We start from the raw sequence: 22324 nt of genomic DNA, 5'->3' as shown, positions 1-22324 counted from the left end.
TAGGAGAGTAGACGACCAGTGCAATAACCCTGGCTCCTAAACAGCAAAGTAATTCAAGAACAAACAGGAGGAGCCAAATCACACAGAATCAGAAACAGAAGTAAACCACCTGTTTTCTGAAACCAAGTCAGAACGTGCTAGATATTTGTACTGGATGTAATTAACTAGCTGTCATTATGACCTCATGTCCTGATTTCACTTCTATGTTTTCTTACCCAATCCTCGGGACAGGGAGATATCCATGATTTGCAGTGGCCTGTCACATTCCCTGAGGATGCCTGCTTTCCGTTGTAAATGTAAACACGGCCAGCTGCCCCACCAAACAGTATTGTGGTGATACTGTTAGTTCGCAGTGGGGATGTCACAATCATTTCATCTGAAAATATTACAAGGATGACATAACACATCAGAAGTGAAATAATGCTAAACGAAAACACGAGAGAGTTGGCACTTACTTACATACCTCTAGATGCCATGATTCCTATTAATGATGACAGTTAAAAGATTTCAATTTCTGACTGAGTTGCTTGGGATTTTAGGGATGCCTACCCACAAGGCACGATGGAATACTGGTACGAGTCAACTGAGGAAGCAGACTGTTTAGCACTTGCATGAATATGTAGGTGACCAGTCTTCCTGTTGCCAAAAGTAAAACATTTCACCCCTGATCTAGATTCATCAAGCTTTACCTAGTCCATCGTTATCCAGGTCACTTAAGCGTACAACTCCTCCAAAGCGAGAAAACCTCCTGTCCCCACTGAATGTGCTGAGCAAAGAAGGCTCGGTGCTGTCTGTCAGATCGTACACCAGAGCCAGTCCAGCTTGGTGCAGCACTGAGGATATAAATGAAATCCTGGACAGGCTGTCTGGAAAAAAAAAGAAGGAACAGAAGCTGAGCATCAGACATAGGAACTCAGGTTTAATACTTGCAATACATTGACAGCAGGTAATACTGGCATTATGTGATATGGACAAAATTAATATAATTTGTGAAACAAGATCAAACATTATATGGCGTTAACACTAATTAGCATAGAAACAATCTCTTAGCAACAGTACCAGGGGAAAAATGCATTCAAGTTAAGAGTTCTACGTTTTGACTTTCCTAATTCCTTACTGCCTACTGCCAGAGTAAGGACAAATTACTGTGTTGTTTTAATTCCAAGAAATATGCAGTCTACTAGCAAATCACTGCTATGTAAATAATGCAAGGTAGTAATGCTGCTAAGCTAATTTTAAGGAAGGAAAACAAACCATTGAAGCTGAGGCATAGCAGACAGGACTCTACATGTGAGGGGCTTCTATGTGATTACAGTGATTATTTCTGATTTTTTTTTTTTTTTTTCTAAATTGCATGGCAATTTAAAGGTCCCTTTTCTAACTTTTAACTTTGTATCTGTCTTCTGGTCATACAGAAACAAACGTCCCAAAGCAGAAATGGTTTCCAATTTTCAGGACGTACCTGCAGTAGGTGCACCCACCACCAAAACTCTCCTTGTGATCCCAGCCACAGACATCACACCACTGGCCAGAGACAAACCCATTCTGCCCATTGCCTGTAAGGTTTTTAAAACACCTATGTCATTTCTACAGAATGTCACTTTACTTCAAATTATTCATAAGGTCCGATTCTATAGAAGGAGCCCTACCTTGTCTCCAGTTACTGCAAACCAGTGCTTTGTGCTTGGTGGGTTATACCCATACACCTTCCCAACACTCTGTCTGACATCCGATGAGAAGGGATCGCAGCTTGAATCACAATGCAAAATACATTTGTATGTAACAAAGTATTTTTGTACATTCAGCTAGGATTTCTCCTCTTAAAATATTTTCCCCTTTTAGTTTGAAATAATAGTGGCTGCCAAATTCTAGAAATCTATTTTAGTAATTCCCATGCTTGTTCTAACTAGTTACACAACATTTAAAGCACAGACTTGGTCTATCCACTTCTTAATCACCCAATACTTTTTTGTGTTGGATTTGCTTTTAAAAATGCTATCTCAAAGAAAGTGCTATCTATAGGATTATTTTAGGCATGCTTACTTGCCAGCATTTTTGCGTCCCCTCTCCCCCTCCCTAAGAAAACCCAAGAAATTAAGTATCTCTAAATAACAAAGACCCTCTCTCTTCCTGAGGAAGGGTAAAGGCAAAAAAATACGAATTTAATAAAAACATTCTAAGCAGGACAAAGAGGAAACTTCCTGAAAAGCTAGAAGTCTAATCTATTACAGATCTTAAACATTGTAGAAGTAGGGCAGAATGGAGGAGAGCAAGCTGTCATATACAACACACCCAGCACAACTCCTCCATGTAGGGCTACCAATCAGCAGTAGTGTTACATTCTCCAGCTGGCAGCTGTCAAGTGAAAATCCAAACCAAGCATAGTTTTCTTCCCCCTTCACCATCCAGTTGGCATCCTGTACTGACAGAAGTCCTGACAGACCAGAAAAATATAAATTAAATCTTGGTGTACCCTGGCATAGAACAATCTGTTAGCAGTATTCCACTAATTCATCCTATGACAACAAGCTCCTATACGCAAAGTTACACCGTCCATGATGCGACACCAGTTATTGCTAACTTCACTTGCTCAGTCTGCAAGTATACTGGCTGGTGAAGGCCTTTATTCAACATAGCCTGCTTCTAAATCCTTGCAACAGCCTACACAAAGTACATGAAAGCTATCGGTCAAGCCTGCCCTAAACTAGTGACTCCTTCTTGGGGATAGGGCAGCATTGAAACTGTTCATCAGAACTTGTAATTCTTCAAGGCTGGTGGACGGAAGAGCTTCAAATAATTCTGGCTTTAATTCATTCTGTGTTTTGGTTTTGCAAAAATGTCAGTCAGCAGTGTTTTGAAACCCATTTTCCTTGCGGTTTCTAATTTTACATTAAGTAGAATAAGCTACAAAAATTAAGTGTCATTGGAAATCTCAATTACATGATTCTGACAAAGCTCTGAATACCTGTGTATCCTGCCCAACCCCTATTAACTTTATTTAGCTCCATAGGTGGCCTTTCCTCCCTCATTCACAACAATCCTCATCACCTGTACTCATTAGCTGTATTCACTTGTAGCATTCCTCTTTAGCCACATGAAGGAAGATACAGAATGATAAAAATTCATCTTTTGAGGTACGTTTGCCAATTTCCAAGGAAGACCAGTGAGTCTGCCCTGGCATCACCGATACACAGTTGAGTCCATTGCTTTAGCAAGGCTTTCAACACTGTGTCCCACAATGTTCTTGTATCGAAGCTGGGACACTGCAGTCTGGATGGGTGGACAACCAGAAGGGAAAAACCTGGTGAGATGATCACCCTCGCAGGGCAGCAGTTAGTGCCTCTGAGAAGTCGCGTACCTTCAGGGCTCTATCTTTAGACTCATCCTGTTAAACACTTCTATAAATGATTCAGAGAAGGCAACAACATGCCCCTTCATCAAGTTGGCGGATGACAGGAGATTGTGGGGGGCTATCACCTGAGGGCAGGGCTACCACTCAGAGGGACCCAGACAGGCTGGAGGAACAGGCTGACGGGAACCTCACAAAATTCAGCGAGGACAAATGCAAAGCCCTGCCCCTGGGAAAGGAGATGCCCCCAGCAATACAGGCTGGGGACAGACTGGCTGGGGAGCAGCCATGTGGAAAAGGCCGTGGAGATCCTGGTGGGCAGAGAGCTGAGCATGAGGCTCTGACAGCAGAGACGGCCAACAGCATCCCAGGCTATATAAGCATGGCAAAGAGACTGAGAGAAGTGATTGTTCCCCCTTTACTCCTCCCTAGACCATACGTGTAATACATTGTTCAGATCTGGACCTCACAAAACAGGAAAGATGTTGATAAACTGCAGCAAATTTAGTGGAGGGCCCCCAAGATGGTTGGGGGCTGCTGCACTTGCGCTGTGAGCAGAGACTAAGGGACTGGGACTTATTCAGCCTGGAGAAAAGAAGGTTTTGAGAGGACCCAACAGCAGCCTGCCTGTACCTATGAGGAGGTTAACAAGGGGATAGAGGCAGGCTCTTCCCAGTGTACCAAGGTACTCAATGCCTTCTGTGCCTCTGACTTCACTAAGCATAGTGGGAGGAGAACAGACAATGAGCATAAGCTGAAACAAGAGAGGTTCGTACTGGCTGTAACAAGACATTTTTTTCCCTATGAGGACAGCCAAGAAGTGGACCGGCTGCCCAGAGTGGCTGTGCAATCTCTGTCATTGGAGGTTTTTAAGACCTGACCGGATAAACCCCTGAGCAGTCTGGTCTGACTTTATAGCTGTCCTCTTATTGAGTAGGAGGCTGGACTAGACACCTCCTGAGATCCCTTTGAACCTGAATTATTCTATGATTAATTAGGAACAAATGAACAGTCCCATAAAATATGGAAGGGTTAATTTACTCAATAAATATTACCTTGGTCACTCCGGTTGAAATAAGAGTAAAACGCAACCACAAATCCTCTCTGCTGCCCACCACCGGGTGCATATGGAGAGCCCACAACCAGATCAGCATTTCCATCCCCATCAACATCAGCTGCCAGGAGGGACCAACCAAGATTACAGTAGGAATACTGAAATAAACAGTTAGTTTGAGGCTGAAATGGAACCGAAACCACCAATTCTGTAACAAAATAGAGCAATTTACTTCTAAAGAGCTGACTTTGCTTCTGATCAAATTACCCTCCCACTCCCTGACTTCAGTTTTGTTTTCTTCAGGTTTTTTTGCAGGGCTATGCACTTTCTGTTCACCTGCTGCCTCCCCTGCACTGGAGTACAAATGTCTTTCTCACATACAACCAACCTACGCAAGCACCTGCTTGCACTGTCCCCATCAGTCTAAATTCCCTTGCCATTAGAAGCTTCATTTTAACATTCTTTTTTTAAGCCCATAAGCCCCTTTCCCCTTTATCTCACCTCCTGTTTGTGTAGCCCTGTATTAGCCTGATCAATATACCTGACAAGTTATGGTAATGTTTGGTTGAGATGCCAAGCCTCTTCCCTCAGTGCCGAAATAGACATACACAGCACCCTAAACAGCAGGAAAAGCAAATACAGCATGAGAGCATCTGCATGTCAACACCAAGAATGAAATCCAAAACAAAGCACAAGGAGTGAAACAGTTCTGCAAGGGCTAATACAACTGCATTTTTCCTATCAGAGCCTTCTCATAATACTGTCTTTTCCACCCCAAACCTAAGAATACCCATGCTGTAATGGGTACTGCTATAACCAGGCAACAAACTAGAGAAGTACAGAGAAGTACATTTTCATCATATTGTGGGCAAGGAGCAAGGACAGTATACTGTATATTTACATTCATTATACACACATTCAGGTGGCTCAAATTTCGTTAATCATTATTTAAGGCAATGGCACACAGTGCCAGGCATAACAGATCCATGCAATTTTCCAAGCTAGTGGGTCGACATAAAAGCATTTAAATTCCTATTTAGGCAGCTAATTTAGTATCTGAAATTCTGAAGAGTTTTAAGCTTAATGGATATGGTTTAAATGAAAACATTTTGCCTCTCGGTTTGCACGGGCTGAAAATACTCAGGGACCATTACATGGGCTTATCTAGTAAGCTGCAAGTCATTAAGCCTCTGTAACTTGATTATTTTAGCATGTGTGTCTGTGCTCCTATCACATTTTAGATATGATCTGTTGGCCTGTGACAGCAGATGATGAGGCTCACTGACCCATGAGGTCTGTTCCAGACTCTCTGTTCCTAAATAAAAAGGGTACACTTGTGTTTCATAAATGGCTCCTTACATTTCCAGCACATCAGTGCTGCATAGCTGCAATCTGATTTGGATTTCTAATATGCAAAAAGGCCAAGAGAAATACAGATAGCTGTCATTGCTGTAGTCAAAGTACCCACAAAGGTTATAAACCTTTGTGTTTAAATTACAGTGTCACCTTGAGCAACAACAGAAATTCTCTCTCTCGTTTCCCTGTTCAAAAAAATATGGATCAATAAAAATGTTCTGTTTGGAGGGAAAAAATCCCAACAAACCCATGTGAGTGGCTTACTTTGTAAGTAAGAAACTGAGATCCCACAGAAGGCGCTCCAATTGCCAGATCTGGCAGTCCATCCTCATTGAAGTCCAGGACTGCCAAGGCAGAACCAAATCTTCCTGAAGGCTAAAAGAAGAGGGATTGCTCTCATGAAAATAACAGATGTTTTCAAGACAAAACCATCAAAACCTAATGCACGTTTGCAATCACAGCACAGGGAAGAACTGGAAACAGATATGACAAAAATCTATCCCAACAATTCTTAAGATTTTGTTCGCGTCACTATTCTCCCAAGTAATAACTGTCATACTAATACACTAACTCAGAGTCAACTGTTCTGTTTGAGGATGTGGAGTTGTTAAAATATAAGATAACTGAACACAATATGGCGCTGCTTTGCCATTTCCTCTTCTGAGCCTAGTGCACCATTGATATTAAGTTTATGATCTTTCCTGTTAACAGCATTATAGCTGTGAACCACTAAAACGCTCTGTAAGAAGACAGCAGCTGTTACTCCACAGTTTACAACCACAGAAACAGATTAAAAGGAAATGTATCTCATCTCTCTTCTTTGTGAATAAAGATATTTTCTACAGAGGATCATCTTTATTACTCAAAAAGATGATTTGATCCTCCTTCTCAGTTACAAGAAGTTACCCCTTTTACCAGGAGGGGTATTTCAGGAATAATCTTCATACATATTAATGATACTGTTGCTCAGTCAAAATTTACCACATTTTCAGGCAAAACAATTTAAGTGAAAATTACCTGTCTTGACCTCTCACCTGATGACCCTGTAGTACTTGGTCAGCTTTCTCATCTAGATCCATGTCCTCTGGCGGCAAACCTGACTGGTTGCCATAGACCACATACACCCGTCCTATCTGAATATGGCCCAACGTGCTGTACCCCGGTGCTCCAACCACCAGATCTTCATATCCATCCTGGTTTAGGTCAGCTGAGATCATTGCCCTGTACAGCAAGGGAGTCAACAAAATAATCGCATTAGCTTCCAGACTATCACAACATTAGCAGAGAATAAATACTTTTACTTCTTTCAGGTGAACCAAGACCTGTCTTTCCCCATCTATTTTTGTAAAAATCTACACAGCATTTTTCATATAATATATTTGATTTTTGTTTTCTTGAATTAAATAAAAACAGAGCCTTGAAGATTCATCTTCCATTAATGCATCTGAGATCTGTAGGAACTGCTTTTTACTTACTGACACAAGGCACCTGAGAGCAATCAGAGCAAGCAGCATGAAAAAGTGCTGCTTGCATATGACAGAATACAAAAGATGAAATTAAGTATCTTTTTAACTGAACCTCTGATTTAATTGATGGACTTAACAGTAGATAAGCAAAGGGATCACAGGTCTCAGTAACATGTTGGAGTTTAGAGAGGGAATGTGGAGAGAAAAAAAAACCTAACTATCGTTAATTTGGCTGGTGTGAAGTAAACTCAAGGATTAAATCTTCAATTTTTGAGTCAGAAGAAATAAAGCAAGATGAGCAGCAATGCAAATTTATTTTATTACTCTTCCCTGTTGCAGGTCAAGCTAGAAGCTCTCTGGCAAGGAAAGAGAATATGCCTCTTTCTGTGTCCTGAATCTATCTTTGAACTCTCTGCTAGTGATCAATTCGGGACGGAGAATTAATTCTGCCCAAACATAAACCAACAACCAAAAAAGGGTAACAATGTTCCCATACTGTTCAGAACTAGAGCCAATGTTGGTTCTAATTTTAGTTCCTTTCATTCTGAGGTTGATCACACACAGAGCATTGAGCTCCTCCACTAAGGAGAGAGAATGTAAAAAAATGACAAGACAACCCTTCCAAAGAAAGGGGTTATCTGACTAGAATACACATCTGAATGGAAATTTTGCTCTTGATACAGTTTTATTCGACACAAAGAGGCTTACGCTAACATCTGAAAGAAAGGTCTTATGTGTTAACTTGTTGTTCTGGCCAGACAATGTAAGCTGTTCAGCCAGATTTGTACCACTAATTGATTTGGACTGTCACCTTTAAAGAGTATCCAAAGACTAAACATTAATATTCTGTGGGTACTCAAAATTTTCAGAATTTAAGAGGGAAGTAGGAGGAAAAAAATTACCAACCATCCAAGTCTAGCATAGGGTGAAGTCAGAAAATATGAAGCTGCTGGCTTGGAGATGTGCTTAGGAGATTTTTGATGTGTAGGTGCTAATGCTCTCCAGACATTGGTTGCAAAAGCATGGTTTATCAAGCGGAGGGAATTCTGAAATAAAAATAATAAGAGACACAAGAATAGTTAAAACACAGGCTGAAACTCTAGAACATTATGGAGCACCTCAAAAACCAAGTCACCAACAGTGGAAATGACCACATTGGTCTAAGTGGACTCTGACTCAGGTCATAAGCACCATTTCATAGAGACAAAAATCTGTATGCTCTAAATGAAGCACTTCTAATTGTTCACTGCTATGCTTTGTTGGGAATTCTTAACCCCCCAAAGTGATGATATGATTCTGTAAAATCTAAATACTAAAGCGTAAATACTAAAGATATATTTTGTCATTTTTGGCACTGCAAGATGTGTCCTAACTTCACTATACAAGGAGCAAAGTGTAAAAATTGAATATTTACAATGTATGTAAAAATATACAGATTAACAATGGCGCTGGAAATCTCCACGAAGTGGAGTCAGAGGCTACTGTTAACATCCAGAGACCCCGCCCCATCATGCAGCATTTCAGATAGAAATTAAAACAATTTTATACAGAGCTGAATTTTACCTGACACATCTGTCACTTCTCACTTACTGTTGCCCAAGATTCTGTGTTGAAGTGAACTCCTCTCTCTGTATAGTTTATATTCTTTTCAGGTGTGTTTGTAAGCAAAGAAGTTGTATTCTTGTGACGTTCATGTTTTGATTGTTTGCTTCTGCTAAAATAAAGAAGACAGTAATAACAATTAATATAGCTGAATTAATGACTGGAGTATTTTATGACAAAGCTAGGAGAAGCAAACCCATTGTATGCTATCAGGTGGCTATTTCTCCCATGTATAAATGGAATTTGCAAGAGATACCAGTTAAGCTGGTTTCTCTTGAGATGTTTGCTGGAGGAATACATACACTTGTGCTCTGAACAGCTGAGTTCCGTATTTCTGCACATAGATCAGGAGAGAATTTAGCTATGGTAATGGTAAACATGAATCAGTAGTTCCATGATTAGTGGAACAAAGAGTGACAACCAAATAAAGTGTGAAGACTTAGCATTTCAAGTGTTAGGTAATATTCTTGTCCTTAAGCTGGAAGGTAGAAGTGTCTCTTAGGTTCTGCACAGTTCCCCTATAGGAAGCTTACTTACTCATGTTAAGAGAGAATCAAATTCGCACACAAAAAGATAAACCAAAAGATCTCTAATTTTCAATAGCTCACTGTCCACATTAGCGCAAGACTCTCTTCATCAGTAAATCTCTGAACCTTCAGAGCTATACTTACACGTACTTGTCCTCGTGCTCCCTTGTGCAGTTTATAAACAGAGGGTTCTCAGGCAGGAAGCAGCCACTAAAGAAATACGCAGAATGCATTTTAAAGATTTTCCCACAATGGAAGTGAAACTAAACATACAACTTTTATCCCTACTGATTCCTCTATTAGAAGTCATCAGTTTTCTCAAGAAACCCTGCTTATTCAAAATTAGAGCACCATTACAATCCTTAGAAACCCCTTTGATATTTATTTTAATGACCTTGATTAGGTTCTATATGAATCTCACATCTCTTTATATAACTTTTAAAGGAAACTTATTGTAACATGTCCTGCTAATTCTATTAATCTAAAGCACTTTTAATGAAAGTGCCATTCTGGAACAAAAAACAAAACAGATTATGCCATACTGTATTTCAAACATAATTTCCCAAAACAGCTGCAGTGATATTTTCCATATAAATGGACGGATTAATTGCCACTGTTGGTCTTACAAAGTTATTTAAGCAAGGTTACACTTGTAACAGAGCAGTACAAGGCTAGAACTTCTATAAAAATGATATTCCGAGTACAAGCCTGACCTTCTAACACTAGAATATGTACTCTCACTCTTTCTAATCCTATTTGCCTTAAGTGTCTGAAGGCAATATCTGACCTCCCCTAGGAAGGGACATCTTTGCTGGCTGATGACAGCAGCGAGAAGGTGCAGCCACAGCCACAGCTCAGAGTGCCAGGCCGGGCAGAACCTCAGGGCATGGCTATGCAATATTTAAGCAGGCCCTTGAGTACGTCTTAAAGAATGCCACAAATTTTCCCCGTCAAGTATCAGCTGGGCATGCCAGAGCCTTGCCTGGGGAAAGGAGTGTGAATATGTGACAAATGCAAATGCAAGGCCTATGTAATCCTCTGCACCTGGGTAAAAGATAACCACAGAAATCCCTTTGTCCAAGTGAGGATTTAAAGCTCAGCACCTCTTCTAGGAAAGAACTTGCCTTCGGAAGACAATTAAATGGGTGTCAGAACTTGACTACTGCATTTCATGTTGCAGGAAACATGCTATACCTGGTTCCATTCTCTAGCATATGGCTTGTCAGCTCAAAAATATTGTTTGTCCAGAACGCCATGTCATCCACTCCTCCGAGGAAATACTCATGGAACTTCTCCACCAGAAATGGAGATTTACTAGCATATGTTGGAAAAAGCTAAGAGACAAGCAACATACTTAGTAAGATGGATTACGTTGTCTTCATGCTATATATTCATTTTTATAAAGAAAACAGAAAACCAACCTTGGCAATGGCAAGCCTTTCTCCATGCCTGAAAAATAAATAATCTTCAGAAAAAAATTTGCTTCATTTAATAATATTTAATTATTTAAACATTTCTTTTCAAGGCTTCTGTATGGTAAATACTATGCAAGCCATTACATTTCCTTGTTGGCTGTCAATATATTTTTAAAAGCTGTAACGTGAGAAGTAATGATACTAACTTTATTGCTGCCCTTGATTTGGAGGGTTTCACAGTGTTTCTAAATGCTGTGTGACTACTGGTAATTAACTGAAATAAAGGATACAGCTAGGCTGTTAAGGATATTCACAAGCAGACATTGCCAGATATCAAAAGTCTCTTTTGAGTTATCCTTGGACTTGAAGGGATCTACATAAAGTGTAGGTAAGCCACCTATTTAGGTATGTACACTATTCCTTCAGTACATGAAAATTATATTGCTAACGTGCCACAATGCAATGGTGCTTGAAGACACAGCTGTTCTCAAATAAATAGGCATAAATACATTAAACGCATAAATGCATTAAATAGCTAAGATGCTGAATCTGTGATGTAATAATGAATTTAACAGTCATTAAGCAGTCTGAGTTTGTATTCTAGCCATTAAAAAAATTCAGGTATTTTATGATTTTGGGGTCTAGTAGGGAGTCTACATTGCTGGCCTCAATGCATAAGTCATTTCAAATAGGATTATCATGATTTTCCTACATATGTTTCACTTATGAAAACCCAGACAAAGTTATTCAACTTACAGTTCAAGAAACAGCAGGTAAGTACAGTCAGTAATTGTGCTTTCAGTTATGATCTCTTTTCCATAAAATTCCTTATAGATAGCTGCTAGGTCTTTGACAGGTACATACCTAAAAATAAGACGAAAGTATTATAATAACAGATTTTCCCATCACCTGATAAAAGATTACAGTTCATGTAGTAACAATAGCCTGCTTTAAAATATTCTAAATTTCAAAAGACTATAGAAGGTTATGAAGATTTAAAAATGCCAGAAAGACCAGGATTGCAGGTGCAGTTACTCTCTGCACAACACTCTCCTCTTGTTTAGGTTCAAAGTCAGAAACCTGTAAAACCATACCCCTACAGCTACCGCTGGTAGACTTTCCACACCCTCACACTGGTTCCCTGGCTTGGCCATCACATAATCTCAGAGGATGTCCTCCAACTCTGCACTGTGCCAAATCTACTCCTAGCCAAACAGACATTTCCCACAGCTGTGCCAGAGTTTTATTAATGAACTGTGCCTTCTACACCTAGATAAACTACATCCTACTTAAACAAAACTACTCAAATGACCTACTTTATCAGCAGAAAAAAGGCATGTGAGTTCTTTCAGTTAAAAACTGTGAGGAAAAAAAAGTGTATATCTAAAACTGCTGCTTCTTTTTATGCTTTTAAAACCTGTCTGAATTCCAGCATGTATAACCATAAACATCCTCAACTTCCAAAACTTTAAATGGAACTCTAAGTGAGATTTATTTAACTGAGTTAGTTAACTAATTGTTAGGACATTCCAGCAAACCTTTTTCACTGATTATTTTACATATAATTACTTATAGTTTCCTTCAGTGATAAATAATTTAATCTATCTTGCTGTGTCCCTATATGTAAAACCTTTTTTTCTTCTGTCCTTCTAGTTTTTCATTTCAGGGAACAGTAAATATGCATATGAGGAATACCAAACTCAGAAAAATTCCAACAGCTGCAAGGTTTTCTTTTGAAAGAAAGGTAAAGGAGGACAGCATTTTGTTAACACAGTGAGTATACAAAGTAAGCAGAAATAATTATTAAAGAAGGCAACCTTATTATCTTACCAATTCGATGCCAGATAACTGAAGTCGAGCTCAAACTGACTCAGTACATCTCCTCCTGCGGATGGAAGAATGAAAAAAAACCCCAAAAGCCCAACAAACAAAACCTGTTAAGTATCTATCATGGGTAACAGGGCAGATGAAGCTATGTATGGCTATGTGATCCATGTTTATATGGTAGATCCTCCAGCTATATGTTTAGAACACATAAATGGTTCACCTGAAAGTATGCTGCATATTTCACACTTCCAGAAAGTAAGAATAATGTAAAATTTAAAATCACAGTAGTGATTCCATTTAAACTTTAGCATCCTTCAGCCTGTGTTTGGGCTTTAAAGCAAGTGTCCATATGCCCTATCACATCTCCTGAAACATGGAGCATGAGGACAGGTATAGCAGGGCTTTGCAAGCAATGGGGGAGAGTGAGAATACAGTGTCCATCTTGGCTCCGGCATTGCACAGGGTAAGAGCCAGAATCACCCACTGTGGTTTTGAAGTGGACTAGTTATTCTAACAGAAGGATCTACGATCAGCAAACAGAAACGTTACCAAAATCGCCAACACTGTGAGCTTCTGAGTATGAACCTTGAAAATCAATCTGGAGAAAGAGAAAAACAAGAGAACTGTCCATTTATTTTACTCATCCTTCCATACAAACCTATGAGCAGAAAAAAATTGTCCAAGCAGCCCTTAAGTTTACAGGTCCCAAACCTGACCAACTTCATTCTTATGGAGTTCATGACATTACATCTCTCTGAAAATCTTCCCGAAACAGGGCTCCAGCTTTTCTCTTCCCTCCCCACTAGAGTCCAAAGCTAAGCTATGAATTCCGACAAATCCAGTTACATCAATAAATAAAATAATACAGGCTTACTTCTCCCATGGCCTTTAGGAATCCTTGGTCGATGCCCAGGCTATGCCAGCTAATATCTGCCACCATATGCGAGGCAACTCCAAACAGGAAAGCCACCAGCTTCTCTGTAGCCTACACAACAACAATCCACTTGTAGTAACATCAGTAATTTTCCTCCTGTCTTTAAGAAGAGGTGAGCATTTTATGTATGTGCATTATACAAGGATATAGCTGAGAAACTATTAAAATCCAAGAACTTAGCATGACAAATTGTTGACCACTCATTCCTTGATGCTTGGAGTCACTTTTTGTGACTTGAGAAGCTTTAAGCACTTCATACAGTCCAAGGTCACAGAATTGCATGGTTGATGTCAGGACAACATGTGTACTTCAAGTTAGATGTGTACTAAAGTGTTTTTCTGAACTGGCAACAAACACTTCCACTTCCAAGGAGTGAATCCCCTCTGCCACCATGGCTGTCGTGCAGGCACACAGAGGAGAAAAAGACATTCCTGTGCAAGTGCTGCTCACTGTAAAAGTACCCGATTAAAGTCCAGGTGAAATTACTCATCTTATTCCTACAAACAGAAAAGTTATTTGGAATAAATTTATCAGCAACAGAAATTTCATTTCTCCAGAAAAGACTTCTCTGCATTGAACCACTGTAAGTTCCAGACGTCTTTTAAAAATTCTTAATCGAATCATAGTTTTTTGACAACTTATACTTCCCAAGGGTTAATAGTTCACAAGATCAGTATCACCAATGGCCAGTGAAAAGGCAGGCAAACTTTTTTAGGTTTTAAAGAGTGCATGCTCTCAAATGCTGTATGACTCTCCTGAGCAGAGAATGGCAAGTTCTCTAGTAAGGAAAAGAAAACAATATTACCTTTAAGATCATTCTCACTTTTGACAATTTGGTTTTCCTCTCCTCCTAAGTAGCTCATATACCATAAACAAGAGCAAATCAGGACTAAGTCCAAGATTTCACAAGTGACAATTCCAAAAGACACCTGGTTTTTAAGTGGCAAACACTCAACCAGATCGACAATAATGCAAGACCACCAATCATGTTTGGAATTTTGGACCTATGAAATGTATCATAAGCACCAGACCACATTGGAGGTAACTGATAGACTTTATATGGAAACTGTAAATTTTTTGTCTGGTGAAGATGAAAACAGGATTTCAAATTTTCCTGTATCAGCAGAGACTTTGATTTAAAAATATGTATTTTTTCTACACTTCCCAAAGGATGAATTGCAACAACAAGTGAAGGTGAAGAAAACAGTAGAAAGCAAAGTCAAAAGTTAATGAAATTTTCTTACCTCTTCCCAAGGCTGAGGATAATTCCTTCTGATGTAGTGAATACTGGCACTGAGGAATGGTGACCAGTGAGTGTCTTCTGACACATCATGGAATATTCCTATTGCAATAAAATTATATCAGTATTTGATTTATTCTTTTTTGGGGGGAGGGGAGGGAGGGAGAAAAAAAGAAAAAGTTTCCTCCATGAAAAAAACCCACAGACTTTTTTCAATTTCATATCGTACAGACAATACGTTTTGCAATCCACTTATATGAGAAGAACCAAACGAGATGTATTTTTACATGATTTATACTGTCAAAAGAGATACTAGATTTACCTTCTATGATTTTGGTTTGAAGCATCTGAAAATTTTGTGCCTGCTCCCTTTCTCTGTGCCTGTGAGTAGGTACAGTACAATGAAAGACTGCCTCCCAAGTGGAGAGAATAAAGAGAGATGACAGAGATGCTGTTGACTAAATGAATGCATCAAATTGCATGGCAGAAAAGCTGATGGGCATGGCAGCCAACTCAAAATATCATGCTTTGGGTCAGGTATCAGTTTCCACAGGGCAGAGGAGGGCTATGTCATCATCATTTTCAACAGAATGTCAAACTTGCCAAGATATAGTCAGTGTAGGAGCAGAAGAAGGGCAAAGGAAAGCAGAAAAAATCAGGTTTTCCTTTGAAGCATCAATTATTACTCTCACTTGGATTTATGCAGAAGAGATTATGTAGAATCTAACACAGTGACCTTGCCTAAAAATTTCTGTGTACCTACATGAAGCTAAGAGCAAAGTGATGCTGACATGACAAGACCAAGCAGCACAATATCAAATTCTCTAAGGGGGAAGATGGTAGGCAGGAGATAGATCGTTCGGACCATCAATACACTTGGAGGAAAACTACATGTTTGTTCACACAGAACTGTGAAACTGCAGAAGACTAAGGTATATTAAATGCTGAAACTGAGTGAGCAGACCTTGTAGGTAATTCAGTCACCTCCTGGCCTCTTGACATTTTACAGTGCAGCTGAACTAGATAACATAAGGATGGGATTTGCTAGACCAAAATTAAATGTTCACAGAGTAGGCTTCTACATCTAAGTTTGCCTCCTGCCTGGAAAGGCAGTCTGGATGGCTTTGTTCTTGATCTAGAGGCACAATTAAAACAGCTCAGATCTGCAGAGGTACCTATTTCTTCCATATTGACTAAGGAGACCACTGACCAGCGGCCCAAGTATAAAACAAGGCAAGATTGACCCCAACTTTAGTGAAGGAATACAGGCTGGAGACTGCAGAGAGAGAGGCTCTTATCACTGACCTGGTATAAGGCAGGAGTCAAAATTGCTAGAAGGGAAAGACGAGGTAGGTAGAAATAACCAAGTTAAGGTAGGAACTGAAGAAATCCCAGGAGAACATCAGTCCTGAAAACAAGGCAAGCGAGACTGAAGTTTGGGACAAGATGTTAGCAGAGCCAGGCAGAAGACCAGGAACAGTGACCTGGTGAGTGACAGGAGACAAAACCAGTATTAAATGCCAGAGCAGAGGGGCAATCTGGATGTGAACTGAGCATCACAACATAACAACAGAGAAGATCCCCTGTTAGGCAACCCAGATGGGGCAACCTGCCTATCCAGATATAAACGAAGCAGCCTGCAGTTGGCATAAACAGCGGTCAGCATCAACAACCTGTGACTGAGAAACAGTGATAAGTCTAGCTGCCACTGTGTGATTTAAGACTCTAAGTAGAGCAGGCAACGAGAAAAGTCAGGGAAAGCGTCCTTGGAAAGACAAAGAAGGATTTTGCAGTTTGAGGCAGCAAAAATAAATACTGAAATAAGTGAAGGCACTGGCACTCAGCTGAAAGACATGTAAAAGATGAGGCAAACCAAACAAAGATCCTAAGAACACTTTGAATTTAATGGATCTGAATTTGCATGACCCACTAAAATAGACCACCTCCCATACTTTACATTTTCAGTAAGATCTCAACCACGAATAGGCTAGATATCCTCACACAAACTACACATCGCTGCCTTGTCGCTGGTATCTGCCTAAACATCCTAATGGCTTGTTGTTGGAGGACAGGCTGTCTTTGTCCCATTTGCTAACTGCTCACTATCCAGATCTACCACTTTAGTAGCAAATATCCTGGAGCAAGCCCTAGCCGGCTGTTTTATAGCTCCAGTGTTGCTGGAGAAGCTGATTACGATCAAGACCTGACCTACCAGAGCTGAAAAAATCTGTGGACCACCTGCAAGCCAAGACATACTTTTTACAGCCATTGCAACAGGGCGCTAATTTTGTAGTGCAGTCTTCAGATCTGCACAAAACTAAGACTGACATTACTTTCAAACGGGAAGCAGTAAAAGGCAAAAGACAGCAGTCTGAAAAACAAAGGCTTTAACCTGGGATGATACTAACACTCCCCCCTCCCAGGAAGTCCTACACTATTTTGTTTTTGTGGGTTCTTTTTATATTCTCCTATCAACTTTGTGACTGATCTGACAGAAATTAGCTCTAGGCTTTCCCTAAGACTTAGAAAAAAGATCATTTTGTCCTCTCAGTTTCTCCCCAAGACTGTACTCAGTAATCTGACCTAATTTAGTCAAACAGCAACCTTCTATCAAATTGCCCTACACATTAAATAGTTACGTTTACCCAAAAGTTACTTTCTAAACACATTTTCAAATGTATTATTTTCATATAAAGTTCTACAAAAAGGCTCAAAACACTAACAAAAATGGTGGATGTTTTTGCAGGAAGGTATTTTTGGCCATACTTCGTTTCTTACAACATAACTCTTTTCAACCCTACTAAATTCTATAGGATTTTCACATAAAAATACAGTTGTTACAATATTGGACTCATACAGCTTTTCTTACCACTTTTGCAGATTGAAGGATAAAAGGCATCAGGATAAATGCTCCCAGCCTGAAAAGCATCTTGGTGGTTTAGTAATAACTGGGAAAAGGATGGGGGAAAAAGGAATCAGAATGCTATTGCACAGCACGAAAACAGAGCTTACCATGAATATTGAAGATAAAATTTAAATATCCAGCAAGGCACAACTATTATCTTGGTAAAATACGTTATTTCAGTGTCGTCATCATCCCCCATCATTCCCCCCCCCCAAATCCCTGTAAGTGAGACTAATCAGTATACACTGTAATTTGAAAGGCCATTTAGGAAACTATTTGTATGATCTAACTTAGGTGCTGGTTAAGTCACCTTCTGAAGGTGCCCTCCTCCTCGTGGACTAGACATGAAGCCTGGGCTGCTAACTTCCATCCTCTGAATTACGGCATAGCTGTCTACAGCGGACAATGTCAATACTTCCCTTGAGTGATCTCCTACTTGGATAAAAGATCAAGTTATATAAAATGGTTTTCTTTACATTGTCCTAAAGGATATTAAAAATGTTTTAAACACAAAACACAGGTGTTTTGTTTATGCGTTTATGAAAACTGTCCACATGCTTACAGTGCTCTGCTGGATACAGCCCAACAAAGAAAAAGCTATTTGCACCACTAAGAAATCGGTTAAATGATACATGTGGTGGACTAAATTCAAAACCTTGCTGTCATTTTGCTGTCCTTATGTTTATTAAATCTCCTTTCCAAAAGTCCTCTACTGATTCTTCTAATACAACTAATCACGGAGGGTATGACTTAAGAAGATAGGAAAACATGTGAGAAACCACACACAGTATATACACATTATAGTAATTGCTACATATTTGTAATAGTATTCAGGAGAAGTCAAATCATTTTCAACAAAAAACGGTAAAAAAACAGTCTAGGCACAATATTTACAAACATATTACTGAGAATAAATAATAAAGAAAAGAAAGGCAAGAAGACAGAAAAACATTAAGAAGAAAGGTGTACACAATTAAGCAATAATACGCTTCCTACCTGTCTATAATCAACATTCCCTTCACGCTTAATGAAAAATTCCAGAGCTCTATGTGCTGAAAAACAACAAATTGAAGTATTGATTTATAGGTGCTGCAGCCAGGCCCATGTTTTGTTAGAAGCATTATCAAAACCAGAACACACCTCATTGTCATACCTAAGCCAAGTGGCACAGGTGCATGAAACACGATTTCTCAGAAAATTTTGTACATGCCAGAGAGTGTGTTTTCTCACCTAGGGAGCTAATGAGGAAACGCCATTTCTGTAGCACATCTGGGCACTGAGGTCTCATCAGTCTCTCTCTAATCCCTAGCTCTGAAGCTGACCAAAGCCGAAATCACAGGGAAAAGGAACTCCCCATGTCCAGAACTGAGCTACAGCTGTGAACTGACATGATCACACCCAGCACGTATAGAGTACGGATCATAAAGTTCTAGCTATAAAGGACCCACCTGAATTGTATTTAAGTTTCACCATTGTCCTTAGCATTGAAAAAGGTACCTCAGGAATTCACGCGGATGTTTAACAGTTTGATCAATTTTTAATGTGTACAAAAACCAACAAAAACCTAAAGTCAGCAAGGTAAATAATACTGTTTATTCACTGAATAGGCAGACATTCTTACTGCCAAAATATTTATTGAGCAAGCATAACAAGAGAATGAAACAAACTGACATCACTTTTCTTTAATGACGTCTCCTTCTAATTAATGTTAGAGCCCAGGGATAATCTATTAACACTATTTCAAAGATACCCAACATTGCCTCTAAAATTACTCAGTTGAAACTGCATGCATGGGTTATCGTATTGCCTTCCCACACAAAGTTTTACTCCTCACTTGAAGCTATTTACAAACTAAGACTGATCACAATAACCCAGAATATGCTGAATTTAATTTGATCCTTACTAAATAAACCACACCACAACCCCCCCTCGTCCCCATTCTGGAATAAGATCCAGACAAAACTGTGTGGGTTTGAATGATCTTTCACTCTTACCCACTGATCTAAACCATCCTTACAGAAATATGTTAAGATACCTTAAGGACCGATCCTGCACCAAAACCGGAATAACTTAAAAATAATAATAAAAAAAATCTATCGTTTTAAGGCTCAGCCATTTCAACACACATCTCCCTTTCCAGTGTGGGAGAGTCCCAGTTAGGCGGTTTGCTTTTTCTGTCTCACATCCCCTCCTGGACTTCTTTCATGTGGGCCCAGGTCCTACAAATTCACCTTTACAATGAATTTTGTGATGGATCCCCGCAGAGCCCGGCAGGTCTGACGAGAGCCCCTGGAGGGGGAAGAGCCTCCCCACTCAGACTTGCCTCCAGCAACAAGTCCGTGGCAAGTAGGACACAGCACAGCTCTGCCGAGCACACTGAACATGATCAACATTTTGAACAGGCAGAGCTTTTCACCGTTTTAAAAGTACTTTCAGAAGTCTATCCAGGATAGATTTTGGTGCTGGTTTTGAGTCGGAGGAGTTCTTTTCTACAGTTTGTTGGGTTTTGGTTTCTTTTCCTGGAATGCTCACTGTTTGGATTTGGCAATAACTTGCCGTATCTTACCATCATGGACTTTTATTTGCACATTAATAAAAACACTGCTTTTAGCAGCATCAGACCTGATCCCAGTTTAATGTCATTTTCAGACAAATGGACACAATTAACTGTTGTAAACTATGACCCAATAGTTCAGTGTACACACTACTCCTCAGACAACCAAGATCTCCAAATTATATAAATGCAGGTTTTCTGCAATATGCTTTCTAGATTAGAAAAAAATGACTGCTTTGGGACAGATCCATAAGCTCTCGTTTCTTTTTGTAGATTTCTAGCAAATACACTCTATTCTGCCAAATCTGTTACTTCAAGTTTTCAGAAGCTCGTACTCAGTAATTGGAGGCCCAAGCTTGGAAAAACGTATGCACTTGCCTAACCTCAGGCAGTGTGACTTCTCCTACCGATTACTATGGATTTCCTGACATATCGTTAGGAAAAGCAAATGGTTGCAGGATGCTGACCTAGGGTACAACACTCTGTAAGGGAACACACGCTCAGTCTCGAATGCCGTGAATAATCCCAGCCTTTAACTGTTCAAAGTTGCATGTATTCAGTACTTAAAGTCTGAGAAGATTACCTGAATAGAGACAACATCATACGTTTTACTATCTGAGCAACGGATTTAGAACCAGAAACAGAAGAACAAACAACTAAAACTGTCAATTTATTATGAGTAAACGTCTCAGAATAACCTCACGCTACTCATGAGTGTTCTTGCAAAAACTACAGCAGAAACCAGATTTTAAAAATAACACATGCAAACAAGACATTCAAAACAGAAATATTTCCCCACTTTGATGGTCACTCAGTTCTCTCCTTCATTCTCTACAAATCTAGGCTGCTCAGGCTACAGATAGCAACCTACCAGAAAGAGACACAGAAGAAAGTTTTCATTATGTTAGCCACAGATACAAACACATTACAGCATTTTATCTATTTTATGCAGGTATGGCAAAATTAATACACGGTGATTTGAAAACAGAGCTACCACAAACGGTCTGTGTTATTCTCTAGTTTAAATATAACAATCCCATAAATTGCGTAAAGTATTCCTTTTCTTTCTCCAAACCAATCCCTGTCTGCATAAGACTCACAGACACAAACATTCCAGTTACATAATGCCTGTGTTTTAGAAGATGGAAAAATACGCAACCAAATCGATTCAAGCATTTTGCTTATAAAAACAGTAAAGTTTCAAACTCCAAAACCAAACTACTCATCTATCCTCTGTTATTCACGTTTTTTTAAGATTATGTTGAATGCTCGTTACTTTAACATTATTTCCTCCCTTTGCTTTCCAGCCAAATCTGAATTCACTTCTCTTCCCAAGCAACTCAAAAGACACGAAAATTAATTCTGAACATGTCTTACCTATTTCAACATGTGTTGAAATTCCACTTGGGATACATCTTTGACAGAAATGGTATAGTATAAGCAGCAGAACAGAGCGAACCTTCAAACCAGCCATGATGCTGGCTCGAACTGTGATTTTCGGAAGCCCGGAGCAGTAGCACTGTGACCTTTGAAATGTAGGTTACGGAGCATGCCTTTTCTTTCAGACATATTGCTGACACAGCAAACAAACCACTGGCCTGTTTGAAAGGCTATTTCATACCAATGCTTTTCTTGACCTCAAGTAAAGTCATTTATAAAAAAAAGAAATAACCTATAGGTGTTCTCCCCGCTTGACTTCCGTAATACCTCTGGGGTTTGGGCAGCATAGCTGCCATCGCCGCGCAGCAGCAGCGCGGTTTCTGTTAACGTCTAAAAGTGCGCCGGAGCAGAGCATCCTCCCGCGCTTGGTGCACCTGCCTTACAACAGCTACGTCAGATTTCACGAAAAAACGAAGCCAACTGCCAAAGCGGTATTAGTAGAAGCACACTAGCTCCCGAGCTGCCGGCGATACAAATTCACAAGCTTTGGCGAGCTGACAGGGCATCGCACGCGCGCGTTTGGGTCTTACGATCCGGACTGGAAGCCCAATTATATCAATATCAATACTCGGGGGTGGAAGAAATCATGACAGTACTCCTGCCGTACCCATTGCTATCAAACCCTGCCTGACGGCAGAGGCTGGGCAGGCTGCGG

The 22324-nt window shown here is 39.8% G+C and overlaps 1 protein-coding gene across 3 annotated transcripts in view; it reads right to left on the bottom strand.

Moving 5' to 3' along the window:
• The window catches only part of GPLD1 (glycosylphosphatidylinositol specific phospholipase D1), a 24693-nt gene extending 2369 nt beyond the window's left edge, over positions 1–22324 (bottom strand). Inside the window, exons 1-22 of one of the 3 annotated variants that reach the window (XM_052803540.1) lie at positions 21607–22324; positions 18672–18727; positions 17640–17718; positions 14775–14872; positions 13471–13581; positions 13146–13194; positions 12600–12654; positions 11526–11633; positions 10776–10803; positions 10549–10688; positions 9499–9564; positions 8816–8939; positions 8132–8271; positions 6794–6980; positions 6024–6134; positions 4945–5019; positions 4405–4561; positions 2293–2434; positions 1650–1749; positions 1463–1556; positions 690–866; positions 216–376 (exon numbers count right to left, since the gene is read on the bottom strand). In XM_052803540.1, coding sequence (XP_052659500.1) covers positions 216–376; positions 690–866; positions 1463–1556; positions 1650–1749; positions 2293–2434; positions 4405–4561; positions 4945–5019; positions 6024–6134; positions 6794–6980; positions 8132–8271; positions 8816–8939; positions 9499–9564; positions 10549–10688; positions 10776–10803; positions 11526–11633; positions 12600–12654; positions 13146–13194; positions 13471–13581; positions 14775–14872; positions 17640–17718; positions 18672–18727; positions 21607–21703 — 2355 coding nt within the window. In that variant the 5' untranslated portion in view covers positions 21704–22324. Of the gene's footprint in view, positions 1–215; positions 377–689; positions 867–1462; positions 1557–1649; positions 1750–2292; positions 2435–4404; positions 4562–4944; positions 5020–6023; positions 6135–6793; positions 6981–8131; positions 8272–8815; positions 8940–9498; positions 9565–10548; positions 10689–10775; positions 10804–11525; positions 11634–12599; positions 12655–13145; positions 13195–13470; positions 13582–14774; positions 14873–15092; positions 15133–16075; positions 16255–17639; positions 17722–18671; positions 18728–21606 lie in introns of those variants that run through there. The other 2 variants (XM_052803729.1, XM_052803637.1) reach the window with 2 other exon arrangements.

The sequence above is a fragment of the Harpia harpyja genome, chromosome 1 (genome assembly GCF_026419915.1).
Source record: "Harpia harpyja isolate bHarHar1 chromosome 1, bHarHar1 primary haplotype, whole genome shotgun sequence".
NCBI lineage: Eukaryota > Metazoa > Chordata > Aves > Accipitriformes > Accipitridae > Harpia > Harpia harpyja.
This window is presented reverse-complemented; position numbering and strand designations above follow the sequence as displayed.